Genomic DNA, 13,573 nt, shown 5'->3' on the forward strand with positions numbered 1-13,573 from the left:
GTCCTCCTCATTTGTAGGTTTCTACAATAGGCAGTTGCTTTCCATTTGAAACTTAGATTCATTATGAATACTCTGCCTAAACAACTTATCAAAGATTAAGAAAATACCTCAAATATACAATTTTTTTGTTGTTCTTTGGCTGAGTGGATCACCTGGATGTTTTTACTACTACTTAAAATTAAAGCAGATCACAATGTTCTGAAACTTAATCTAACTACTGTTTTTTTATAGCAAGTTTTATAAGAGAAATGAAAATTTAGGGGCATTAGAAGAACATCAAAATGTGTGTGCATTCTCAATGTACACTTTTTGTTAAAATTATTATTGCATTGCATTCCATATTACCCTTTTTCTTGATTTACTCAAGTTAACTTGGGTGCCCTCCGTGTTTCAAAAAATATTTGCCCAAGTTAATTGGGGTAGACCATTTCCCACAGTATTTTTAATTATCTCCTTGAATTTATTCATATGTTATGTATTACAATCAGTACTTGCTAGATGGCATTGGAAATGTGTTTGTGCTGATCTCTATCGGATTTATTCTGAATTATGTATCATAAATACTGGAGAAAAACATTCTTATTCTTCACTGTAGTTTCACTGAAATAATGTATATCACATCTAAATCCAGATACATAACATTTATTTATCGAAAATATAATATCAGATCATAAAAGAACATTTGTTTCATTAATGTATAAGTAAAAGTTATCAAAAAGCAAAATGAAAAACCTTTTCTCTTTGAGCTCATTTCCAAAACAAAGCCTGACACAAAAGGAGCTAAAGCATGTTGCATCACAACACAACTAGTACATAAACCTTAAAATAATGTGTTGCTACGATTAGTCACTTTCTGAGACTGGAGTTTGTACAATTTTCAGTGAAAATAATTCATATATGTCATGGTATGTAGTAAAGTACAAGTTTAACAATATATATATATTATGAACAGTAAAAAAAGGTTTTTATAATTAATATTGTCAGAGGCAAGACTAACATTATTATAACGTATGAATGAAACTTTTTGATGCATAAACCCTTCGATGTGAATTCCTGTATGTGGTGAGTGAACCTCCCAGGGAAATTCTGTCCATACAGTGTACTTCTTCTGAGATTCAAACATCCACCCACATGTTTTCCATGTGTGGCATTCTGTGAAAGGGAGGAGAGGATCTTGGTGGTTGAAAGGTGTCATCCTGATGAGTGTGTGATATCAGAGACACTGCAACACATCACTTTGGCTTTGAATTCCTGTAGATGGGTGGCTATGTGGTGACTTCCCCAGAGTCAATCAGCTTGCCCTGCTTGGGCTATGGTCAACTAAGTGCCGGTGGTGGACATTCTCAAGGGGTGTTGTGGACATTGTGTGTGATGCTGGTGCTTGGGTATAGTGCCCACGAAATCCTGGCATAGCTGCACTGTCTTTGTTTGGCATTGTAGTGCATCCTCTTGTAAGAATGCATGATGGGTGGGGTCAGTGAATACTGAATCACTTTAATTTTCTTATGGATAACCCCAAACCTAATGAACAAAAAATTATAAAAAAAAGCATTAATTGATAAGTAACCATGTATGGAAGTCTGTTCTACAATCACCACCTCTGACTGTTCCTGTACCTCAGTTTTTAATTCTTCATTCTCTGTATGACAAATCTTTTCAGTAAATGTCTCTCTTTTCCATCCAGAAGGGATTAGAAGGGCTTTCTGGCTCTTCAAAGTCAGTCAAGAAGTAGATGTTGATTGAAACATCTACAACACAATATAATGACCTACTCCTGAAATCAAAGTCTATTGGGGATATACATATTGAGGTTACTCCCCATGCTACTTTGAATTCCTCCTGTGGAGTAATTGTTGAGAGGGATTTACTTAACATCCCCATGTCAGAGATTTTTGTTGGTTTCTCCAGTCAAGGAGTTTCAGCTGTGCGACATATCTCCACTTGTAAAGATGGACATATGCAGCCTACCCAGGTTCTAGTTTTGATATTTATGTTACCACATCCACCTGCTTCTATCAATGCAGGTTATCTCAACTGTAAGATGCAGCTCTACATTCCTAACCCTCTCAGATGATTCTGGTCTCAGCAATTTGTACATTTTAAGACATCTTATCATGGTTCCTTGACATGTTCTTGTCATGGTGGCAAAGGCCACAATGCCTCCGAGTGTCAATTGGATCCACACTCCATTAATTGTGGTGGTTCCCACCTCTCCTACTTTCGTTCTTGCCCTAAGTGTGTGGAGGAGAAAGAGGTACAATGTTTACTACTGTTAATAACATATATTATCCTGAGGCACAGAAGTTGTTGTCACTTCTTCCACCTCAGACATATGCTGCTGCACTTTGTTCCACTGCTACAGTGGAGGTGCATACAGATCTTTCCATGCCTCCTTCAGACTCTTTCTCTCACCATGTCCAGAGTCTTTTGCCCTCTGTAGATTTCAGAGTTGACAAATCCACATCTTCTCATGTTTCTGTCCCCACAAAGCATCCAGTGACTGCTTGGGCTGCTCTCCATCAGTCCCAAGGTGCTGAACCATTATTTGGTCATACACTCAATCACTGGAGTCTCCTTAATCTAACATAGATCTGGCCAATTGACCCAGGGCAGATTCCATGGAGGTCGACAGACTTCTGTCAACCATATAAAAATGTCATGGTCACAAACAAAATAAGAAAGGATCTCCACCGAGTTTTCCTCGTCCCCTTAAATTAAAATGGCTACTTTAATACAGTGGAACTGTCAAGGGTTTCCTTCTAATTTTGATGACATTAAGGGCTTGATTGATTTCTATCATCCCATGTGTTTCTTCTTATAGGAAACATTCTTCAGACTTGCCAATTCTGTCACCTTTTGGCAGTTTTTCTTACACCAGAATGACAGGTTTTGTGATGGAGGTATGGCACTGCTGGTTGACCAGCATATACCCACCATGTCTGTGTCATTCAGTATGTCCCTGGAAGATGTAGCCATCTGTATTTCCATGGGTCATAACATCATGTGCATTCCCTTTACCTGTCATCAGGAGAGAATTATGATTAAAAAAAACTAATCATGGTTGGAATTTAGTTTAAAGAAAAAGAAAACAACATGATAGTTCCCTGCTCTTTCCAACAGGGGTGCTCAGGAACAGTAGTTTTCCTTTAACCCCAGGTGTGAGAACAATTAAATACAGTGTCTATAATCACGTTTTGAAACATTGACGGGAAGTTTGTGAGAAAAAGCTGTGAAGAAGGTCGGAGTAGGCAAGATGAAGGTCTTCTTTTCCAGTGGTTGTTGGTGATGTGCAAAGATGTTGTGGATGTTAATGATGTGTAGTGAGACACAAAGATCCAAACATGCATTTAAAGTATTAAATTTAAATCATATTGTCTACAGATACGACTTAATGCTTTTATTGAACAGTTGCTGTCTCACTTTTTCCTGTTTGGAGACTTAATGGACACAATCTCCTCTAGATTGGTGCTGATAATGATGGGAGGGGTCATTCCGTGGAACATATGCTTTCAGATCACAATGTTTCTCTCTTTCTGCTGTTGATCTATCCATTTGTTCCCCTTCATCATTTTATTTTTCTTGGAGGGTTGACAGTGACCCATGAGGCAGGGATCATTTTTTCATTATTTTAAGGGAGATTTTCTGTGGTTGCTGCCACCCTCCTTCACTACATTTTCAGAACTTGATCTTTTTGTTGTTATTCTTCCATCTGTTAAAAACTGCACGGAGGCAGTAACTTATTGTATTATTCAGTCAGCTGTTCGTTTGATCCCCAAAACCTCAACATGTTTTCCATGGTATCCTCATCCATGGTGGATTCCTGCATGCCAGCTAGCACAGAAGGCACTGAAATGGGCCTGGGATATCTTTTGCAAGTATCCCACTCTTTCCAACCAAGTTGCTATCTAGCAGGCTCATATCCATGCCTGGCTGGTCAGATGCTAAAGCCAGAAGGAATCCTGGATTAAGTTCTCTACCAGCATCTCTTCTTCCACCAGTTCTGATGTCATCTGGGACAGGATTTGGAAGGTCAGTGAGAAGCATGCTTTCCCTTCACTTTTGATCTTGCTTTCCAGTGGCTAGGAAGTTGCTAATGTACAGGGCATTGCTGATACTCTTGGTGAGTGCTTTTCTCACCTTTACAGAACTTCTATCTCTTTCCTTGCCTTCTTGGCCACCAGGTCATGAGCAGATAAATCACCACTTTCCTTTTGGGCAGATCATCTCTCTGATTATAATTGTCCATTAACACTAGTGAAACTTAAACTTGCTGTTCATCAGTCTGGCAGTACATTTGTCAGACCTGATGATGTTCACTATGAGATGCTGCTCCATCTCTCTCTACTGCCTCTCTTGCTCTTCTTCTGATTGCTTTTAACTTAATTTGGCAGGAGAATGTTTTTCCAGATAGTTGTCGCAAGGCTATTGTTCTCCCTTTTTCAGAGCCTGGGAAGGATCCCAAGATTCCTTCTAATTATTCTCCAATTGCTTTGACTAGCTGTATCTGTAAGGTTTTGGAAAGGGTGATTAACGCTTATTTTGATTGGTTCCTTGAATCAAACAATATCCTATTGCTCACCCAATGTGGTTTTTATAGACAGTGCTCCACTGTGGACCGCCTGATTTATCTTGAAACATCAATCATGGAAGTCTTCCTCGAGAGAGAGCATCTTGTTTCTTTCTTTTTGGATTTTGTGAAGGTTTATGACACTACTTGGAGGTTTGGAATTTTGTGTGACCTCATTTCATATGGGTTACATGGCCATTTACCTATTTTTATTTGCAACTTTTTACTTGACCTGAGTTTCCAAGTCCATGTGGGTTTGACCTTGTCCTAATCCTTCACACAGGAACTTAGAGTTTCTCAGGGCTGTGTCCTGAGTGTCACACTTTTCAGTATTAAGATCAATGCTATCACTATTCAGCTTCCTTCTACTGTTGCAAACAACCTCTATGTCAATGACTTCCACATTCCTTGTAGATTTGTAAAATATGAGGTTTATTGAGTTGCAGCTTCAGACTGCTCTCACTTGCTTGTTGAAGTGGACCACAGCAAACAGTTTCATCATCTTATCCTCTTAAACCATTTGTACACATTTTTCCCACCAGCAGGGTTTGCATTCTGTTCTGAGCTCCATCTCAGTGATGAGATTCTTCCCACGGAAGCTGAGACTAAGTTCCTAGGACTTATCTTTGACTGTAAGCTTATGTTTATTCCTCACATTAAGCAGCTTTGGGTCAAGTATACAAGCATACTGAACATCCTCTGTGTTCTCTCTTCCACCTTGTGGTGGAGCGGATCAATGTTCGATGCTGAAGATTTATCATGTGCTCTTATGATCTAAGCTGGACTATGAGTCTATCATCTATGGTTCTGCAAAGGCTTGAAGATATTCGACCCTGTGCACCATCTAGGGCTTCAGCTCTGCATGGAGCTTTCTGCACTTTACCTGTCCAGAGTCTGTACACTGAGACTCATGAACCTCCTCTTCACCATAGACATTTAGAGCTTTCTTTGCTGTATGCTACTAAGTTTTGGTCATTATCACAGCATCCCACCTGTGGTTGTGTCATTGTTCCTCAGTGGGCTTTGTTTTTTGAGAGTGAGCAGTCTGCCATTCCTCCATTTGACCTTCATATTCAAGCATGGCTGGCTGAATTGGTTCTGTTATTGGATGATGTTTAGCCCATCCCACCATAGCTCATTACCACCCTTACCTGTGACCTTTCTTTGAGTCATCTGAGGAGGATGGATACTCCCAATTGGAAGTACCATCTTCTCTTTGATGAACATCTTTCAAGCCATTCTTCTTTTGATCCCTTTTTTATGGATGGTTGAAAATCGGGAGACTCTGTGGGCTCTGCCAGGGTTTGTTATGGCTTGGTGGTTGTTCACAGGATCCCAACTACAGTTTCTGTGTTCATTGTTGAGTTGTGTGTCATTTCTTTTGCTTTGGATCACACAGAAGCTAATCAGTACACTGACTCCCTTAGTTCTCTACTGGACCTGGAATCACTTCATGTGGGTTCTCATCCTGTAATCTTAGATATTCAGAAACAACTGGCTCAGTTTCCGCTGTTATTCACTTCTATCCATATTTTCTGGATACCTGACCATGTCGATATTCATGGGAAAGAGCCTCATGACACCGCAGCTAAGTCTGTCTTCTCTGGTATTGTCACAGTTGTGCCTGTCCCGTATGTGGATTATGATCTTGTTATCAAGGCAAGGCTTCACACCAGTTTGTGATATTATTAGTTTTTTATTTCAGATGTAAAATTCTAAAAAAACTGTTTCCAGATTTTTACTTGTAATCCTCATACCCTGTGATAAATGATCGATTTGACAACATATAAGATTATTCAGAATAATCATTATTTTAAGTATTTCTTAACCATAGAGATGTTTTCTTACATGTAAGTATACAGGCTAAGCACTACATTGAAATGTAAAGATTTTGTTGAAAAAATATTTCCAGTTTACTGAAAAAGTCATGTGGAATTGCAACAGTAAAATGAGAAAATATTTGAAAATAATGGAAAGTTTTCCAATTATATTTCAGGAAAACCATGAGATATACGAACATTGCTAATACTCGTAACAATTTGAAAATGGTTTCAGTAACAATATGAGTGTGAATCTTTGCATAGTTGGCTTGGTGACCTGTTATGGCATGTTTTCAGCTTCTGATAAGGTACAAGTTAACTTGTTGTCCTGTTGGCAAGCTGAAATAATATATTCAATAAATATTTTTTGTTACACATTAGAGGAGTCCTTAGCTCTGGCCAAAGTACACAATTTGGGAGAAAGATGTAAGTTGGGATAGTTGAAGTATTCTTATGGGATTTTAAATGACAAAGAAATTGTTAAGTTGTTAGTGCTTTGTTCAGTAATGCTCAGTCATTTAGAATTTATCATAATCTTTATTTATTTGCTTGCATAAGCATTTTTCAGTAGCTGAGTTGTTAACTGCTATTACCAGAATAATTTTGTACAACTTTTTACTGGATTTTTTATAAAATATAATAAAACATTTTGATAATAAAGATAGAGAAAATAAAATGTCCTTTACTCTTCAGATAAAAAAAAAAACTAGTACAATCAGTGTTTCACTGTTGCAGCTTCATCATAGCTATTAGCAAAAGAACTTGTATTGCTAGCCCTGATAAAGGCTGTAAGAGCAAAACATTCACTGAAATAAAAATTTTTCATGATTATCTGGAGAGTAAAGGTCGTTTTTTTATCAAACTTTATTGCCTAAATGTCTGAATTCCTCTGGTATAAACTACAAATTCTGAAAAACAACAAAATGAAGAAGAAAGGTCCACCATTTGAAAGCACTAGGTTTTTTGTGTTAAATCGATTTCTTGAACCTGTGTATTTTCCTAGCATCATAAATGATAAAACATTAGTTATTTAGCTTTGTTGTATTTCATGTTCTGTCAAAATCAGCAAATTAGATCTTTGAAAATGATAGGTCCTGGAAAGTCCTGCGTTGTTTTTCCATTAACCTCTGCAAACCAAGTAAATCATCTTATTTCTTCTACGACATTTTCTTTGGTTAGCTATTTTTTTACGGATTGGCCTAAGTTCGTAGTAGAAGCTAACACAACAATTTCACTTGCCAACTTCTCTTATGAATGTCTCTTTCTTGTATCTCTATTTCTTCCTCAAAACACAAACTCAGTATCCACAAAACAGATCTATCTAACTGTCTTACAGCAACAGACAATTGACTGGTAAGTCATAAACTCAATAATCAGTTATTCACCATAAAGTACTCAAAAGTCAGTCGTTATCTATTCTAGCCAAACTTGTATTTTTTTACTATTGAAATCATTTCGTAAATGTTCAAAATGGTTCTAGCTATTAACCCACTTGCTTCATGTGACATCAAATCCTTTCTCTGGTGAAACAACAGTACAAACTTTTTAAAACACATGAATTATTAAAAAAAACATCTTCACATACTCTGTGAATGAGTAACAGTACTTGAATTTTAAATTATAATCAATAGATATAATTACATTTTTTATGAACTTGTAAAAGATGTTAGACTACCTGAACTTTGATGGTCTGATTATATATGTGTTCTGTGAAGTAAATATTCATCAGTAAGTAACCTTTTTATTATTCTTTGGGACATCATCTTTGGGATGCAGTTTTTGCACATAAAATAACACTCACATATATTTTCTTTATTGTTAAAGATATGAAAAATATAGATAATTATCTGAGCTTTATTGTAAAAATCAAATGTTGATAAATAGTTCTTAAGAGTAAAATGTTCTAGAACTTCATTTTTCATCATCTAGTGTTGACTTACCACTTTTATTTCCACTCTTTGTTGTTATCACTAATTGTTACCACATTTTCATTGGATATTGATGCATGCACTTGAGAAAATTTTTATTTCTCTATTTTTTTACTATTTCACACTGCTAAGCCTAATTTTCTATCATTAATGTATAAAAATATTTGAGAGATTACATGAGTTTATTGGTAAAACAAAATTTTTTGGACTCACAGAAAAAACATCAGAAAAATAATAAAGAAAGTGTCACAAACTATTTTTAAGTGATTTTATTTGTTTATAAATTTTACATTTATATCAGTGTCATAATTATTTATTTAATTAACTTTTCTAGGTTCTTAATTAATTTGTCTTAGACGACTGCACATGCACCCACACATACACAGTGTTGACTGGATTCTTAAGCCAGTACTGAAATAATTCAAGTAAAAAGTGTATAGGAAAAATTCTGTTGAATGTAGCCACATACATCAGAAATTTAACACAAATATCAAAAATCATACTTAATGGCTACAGTTAAAAACTTAGTTGAATAAGACATTAGATTCAAATGTTATATACATTAAATTATATGTAAATATTTTATTTTAAAACTAGATTTGTCACGCGGACTTACAGACTCTTATGCCTTAAATCAACCACACCAGAAGAACTTTATACCAGAAAGGTAAGTTTATTTAATTCATATTTCATTAATGTTATATGTTAACTAGACCCATGAACTATCACTATTTACTTAGTCTTCTTGAAGCATCCGGACTTATATTGCTTCAGTCAAAAACTTCAGTAAAGCTTCTGGTTGGTTGAAGTTATTGTGATAAAACTTGAGCTTGTGATAAAAGAATCTGAGCTAACAAAGGTTTATGTATAAATAAAGTAAATTAATAATTTTAAACACCCTCCAATTAAAAACAATGATTTATTCACTCTTACATTATATTTTATTAAGTGATGTTTTGGCCTTAAAGACACTTCAGTAAAAATCCTTTAGAGTGTTTAGACTTAGTCATCTTACCATGATGATTGTGTGGTAGGGGTTCTTTATTTAAGTATTGTTACTGTGATTCAAGTACAGTAAAAGCCTGGATTTAAGTATAGCTACCATGCTCTGAACTTAGGCAGTATTACGAGACAAAACTTCAGGAGTAGTATTTTATTTAAGTATTGTTACTTTAACAACGCACAGTAAATACTCTGGATAGTACAGTATAATTACCTTGATTAAAGTACGGTAAAGGCTCTGGATTTAAGTAGTGTTACAATGTAGAAAGTACAGTATAAACTTTGGATTTAAGTTGGTTACTATGATGAAGTCTATTAAAAATAATTCTGAATTTAATTAGTGTTACCATGATAAATCATAATGAAATATTTTCTTAGAGCTTATTCAAGAAAATCAATTAAAACATATTCAGTTAGCCCATTATCACATTCACATTATTAACTAAAGAATTAATATCTTCTAGATGTTTGCATAAAGATAATGTGTTGAAAGAGTTAAAATGTAATTAAACTGTTAGTTTTGTTGAAGAATCTTTTTATTGATTTAATATTGATATTAAGAGTCTAGGTAGTCTTTTTGTTTTTTTTTAGCCTATCATAGAACTTACCAGTTTCATACTACTATTTAAATAGTGTCATATCCAGATTTCTCAAGCAGGATATAATTAGTGTTTCGGTGTTATTAATAATTAAAATGTGTATTTCCTGGTTATAAGAATTTTCACATCTTACTTCAACAATCTGACAATGTAGATTATTTTTATAAACACTTTCTGAATAAGCATCACTACTCTCCTCCAACATGCCTGAATGTCCAGTGTTTGTTACGGAAAGTTAATTTGTCTTAACCCTAAATTAATGACTTAATGAGGCCCAAATTGATACTAAAGTTATAGACTGTAATCTCTCAAAATTACTTAGATTTACTAAAAATATGCTAGGATGATAACTGTGGATTAGGTCTCCCATTTTGTGAAGAAGAAATATAGTCACTTTTTCACTTGGAAATTATTCGGCATTCTTTGACTTTCCATTGACCAATATGTTCCATTTTCTGACCCAAAGTCTATTGTTTTTACTTCATGATTTCCTGTTTTAAAGCATAGAAAACAAATGTAGAAAATTATGAAAATATCCTAAAATGGTCCTCTATCTCCTATTAGCTACAACGGCAAAGAGGAAAGGTGTTTCAAATGCAATAAATATAGTTGATGTGGATATAAAAGAAAGTTATCAATGAAAAGGGGGGCAAAGAAACTTTCCAATAAAATAATACAAAGAAAACTAGAAATGAAAAAGAAGAAATTTTCTGCTTTTTTCTACCTTGAATGCAAAAGTTGCTGTCATCTTGGATCTTGAAGATGGCAGTGTTAATGTTAAAGAACATTTTGTAAAAGTCATCTTGTTCACATTGTCTTTTACTACTGTTAATCAAATACTTCTGATTTATTTTTATACTGAAATGTCTAAGTTTCTGGCCAAGTTTACTTCAAAAATTGCAATTGACCCTTTTCAGAAGAGATCACTTATACAACCAGTTTGGAAGTTGTATGAAAATCAGTTTCAGTTTTTGTATTGATTTGGGATTCTTTAGAGTTTATACCCAAGTTTATATAATATAATAATCAAAAGGAAAAATGAAACATGATTACTACTGGATCTGGCTATGTCATGAATTCAGAATTAAAGAAGTTACATAATTTTGTAGAGACCTTCAGATTTATGTATTTAATCCTTCCCACACCAGTGAGTACTTTACAAATGTTCTGTGCTCATCTGCATACCATACTTCAAAATTTAAATAAAAATAATAATTATGACTGTATTTTAACAATTTTTTAATCAAAAATATTTTGGAATTAATATTTTGTGATTTTGTAATATTTATTTAATATAATTTGTGAAGTAAAATGAAAAAAAATTTCAAACTTACATTTCTGCATAGATCCAGAGAAGAGCCTTGCCTGTAAACAATACACTCACTGAATTAAGTATTAGAAAGAACTATGTTTTTTTAAATTTTACACAAGTTTTTTTATCAGTTGTACACAGTAAAACTTTTGTTTATTTCATTCAAAATGTTTTGCCCGGTTTACCTGGCATCATCAGGTGAGATATAAGAACTGAGGCTAACAGAAATTAATGTAAAAAATGAATCATGAGAATCTATAGCAGTACTAATCTACAAACATGTGACTAAGCAAATGCAAACTTAATAAAGTAATTTATCAATGAACTGTCAAATTTCGAAATATGTAAATAAAGCTTTTAGGCCTGAGTCTTAAGTATTGAAATTTCTTCTATATACAAAAGAGCAAGGAGCATTTAAAATAGATATTATTATGACAGTGGAAGTCACGCGATGCTGGCAGCATGCACGCTGGAGTTTCTCGAAGGATCATGAATTTTCCTGGCAACTAGTTTGTTCGAGGCACCCTCTTTTTTAATATATAAGCCCAGCAAATAAAGCCAGCGATCGATATATATGCAGATAGATCGAAGAGATAGATAATCAAGTCAAGCGAACAGTAGGCACCATAAGTAAAGTGTGTGAATCACTATGATTTATAGTGTGTGTTATAAAGGTTGTTAAGTTTAAAGTGACTGTGGAAATTCTGTGTATTACAAAGTTGTATGGAGAAAGAATAAACTAGTTTTAATTAAGAAAGGACTTGTATCGCTAAAGTTCGTCAGAAACAATTTATACTGGAAATTAACAAACAAGCAGATATGTAACATATTAGTGTCAGTGAGTAGGACGAAATGGAAACAAGAATTGGCAAATCAAACTACGACTAAGCAGATTTGATGGCAGCAATACAAGAATAGCAAAAGAAACAGGAAGAACGAGGAAAGAAACAAGAAAAGAGACTACAGCAATGGTTGGAGGAGAAAGAAAAGAAACAAGAAGAACCAGAAAAGAAACAAGAAGAGAGATTACAGCAGTTGTTGGAGGAAAAAGAAAATAAACAAGAAGAGAGATTACAGCAGTTGTTGGAGGAAAAAGAAAAGAAACAAGAAGAGAGATTACAGCAGTGGTTGGAGGAGAAAGAAAATAAACAAGAAGAGAGGCTGCAGCAGTGGTTGGAGGAGAAAGAAAATAAACAAGAAGAGAGGCTACAGCAGTGATTCGAGGAGAAAGAAAATAAACAAGAAGAGAGACTACAGCAATGGCAACTGGAACAAGAAAGGAAACAGGAAGAAACTCTACAACAACTGCAGGAAAGTCAGCAACAGTGGCAAGAAGAACAAGGAGAGAGAGTACAACATCAGCATGAAATACAAATGGAAAAGATTAGTATATTTCAAACTGAATTAGATACATTAAAGGACGATTTACTGTCTTTTCACAGGGAAGATATATTACCCATGGACCTAATCAGCCCCAGACAACTGGAAGCCACTTCCAGACCCTGCAGCTAAACCCTAATGCAGACATCTTCAGTCCTGCCATAATTCACATTTCAGACATGAATGTCAGCAATAGGGGTGATCCAGTATGAAGGAAGCCACAGGAATTCGATGGGAAGGCACCATGGGAAGCATATCGAGCTCAATTTGAGCTTCTGATGAATGGATGAACAGAGGAGCAGAAAGCAGTGTACCTGGCAACGAGCCTGAAGGAGAACCACTGGTAATACTTGGACAGTTGTTAGCAGACGACAGGCACAAATATAGAGCAGTGGTAGCTGCTCTAGAACTCAGGTATGGAACTCAAAATCAGTCTGAAGTCTACAGGGCTAGGTTTAGGACGAGATTCCGTGCTGAAGGGGAGAGCCTGCAAGAGCTGGCACAGGATTTGGAAAGTATGGCACACAAAGCCTACCCAACTGCACCACCCGATGTCCTCAAGCTGTTTCTGAGGGATCACTTTGTAGATGCCTTGGACAGTCCACAACTGAAGATACAAGTAAAACAAGCACACCCCTCTACTATGCAGGATACAATGGCCAGAGCTCTTGAATTTGAATCCTACGTTAAATCCAGCACAGAGGTACCAAGATTGGTACAGTCATCAGGATTCAAGGCCAGAAAAGGTCAGCTTTCAGAGAGGTTTGAGGGACTTTGCTGGCACAGTAATAAACCTGGGCACAAGAGAGCTCACTGCTGGCAACATCAACACAGGGAAGATGCTACGGCAGGAAAGGCTGCTACCCAGAAAGGTTGTTGGAACTGTGGAGAACAAGGACATATGAGGAGCCAGTGTAAGAAGAATATTACCAATAAGTCAGCCTCAAGGAAACCAGTAGTGGTTC

The 13,573-nt window shown here is 35.5% G+C and overlaps 1 protein-coding gene across 1 annotated transcript in view; it reads left to right on the forward strand.

Annotated features, from left to right (window-relative positions):
* Nucleotides 1-13,573, forward strand: part of LOC106466556 (neuroblastoma-amplified sequence-like) — a 159,397-nt gene that overhangs the window by 14,536 nt on the left and 131,288 nt on the right. The window contains exon 5 of the mRNA XM_022394589.1: nt 8,913-8,982. Within this exon, the coding sequence (XP_022250297.1) occupies nt 8,913-8,982 (70 nt within the window). The remainder of the gene's footprint in view (nt 1-8,912; nt 8,983-13,573) is intronic.

The sequence above is a fragment of the Limulus polyphemus genome, unplaced genomic scaffold, assembly GCF_000517525.1.
Source record: "Limulus polyphemus unplaced genomic scaffold, Limulus_polyphemus-2.1.2 Scaffold2300, whole genome shotgun sequence".
NCBI lineage: Eukaryota > Metazoa > Arthropoda > Merostomata > Xiphosura > Limulidae > Limulus > Limulus polyphemus.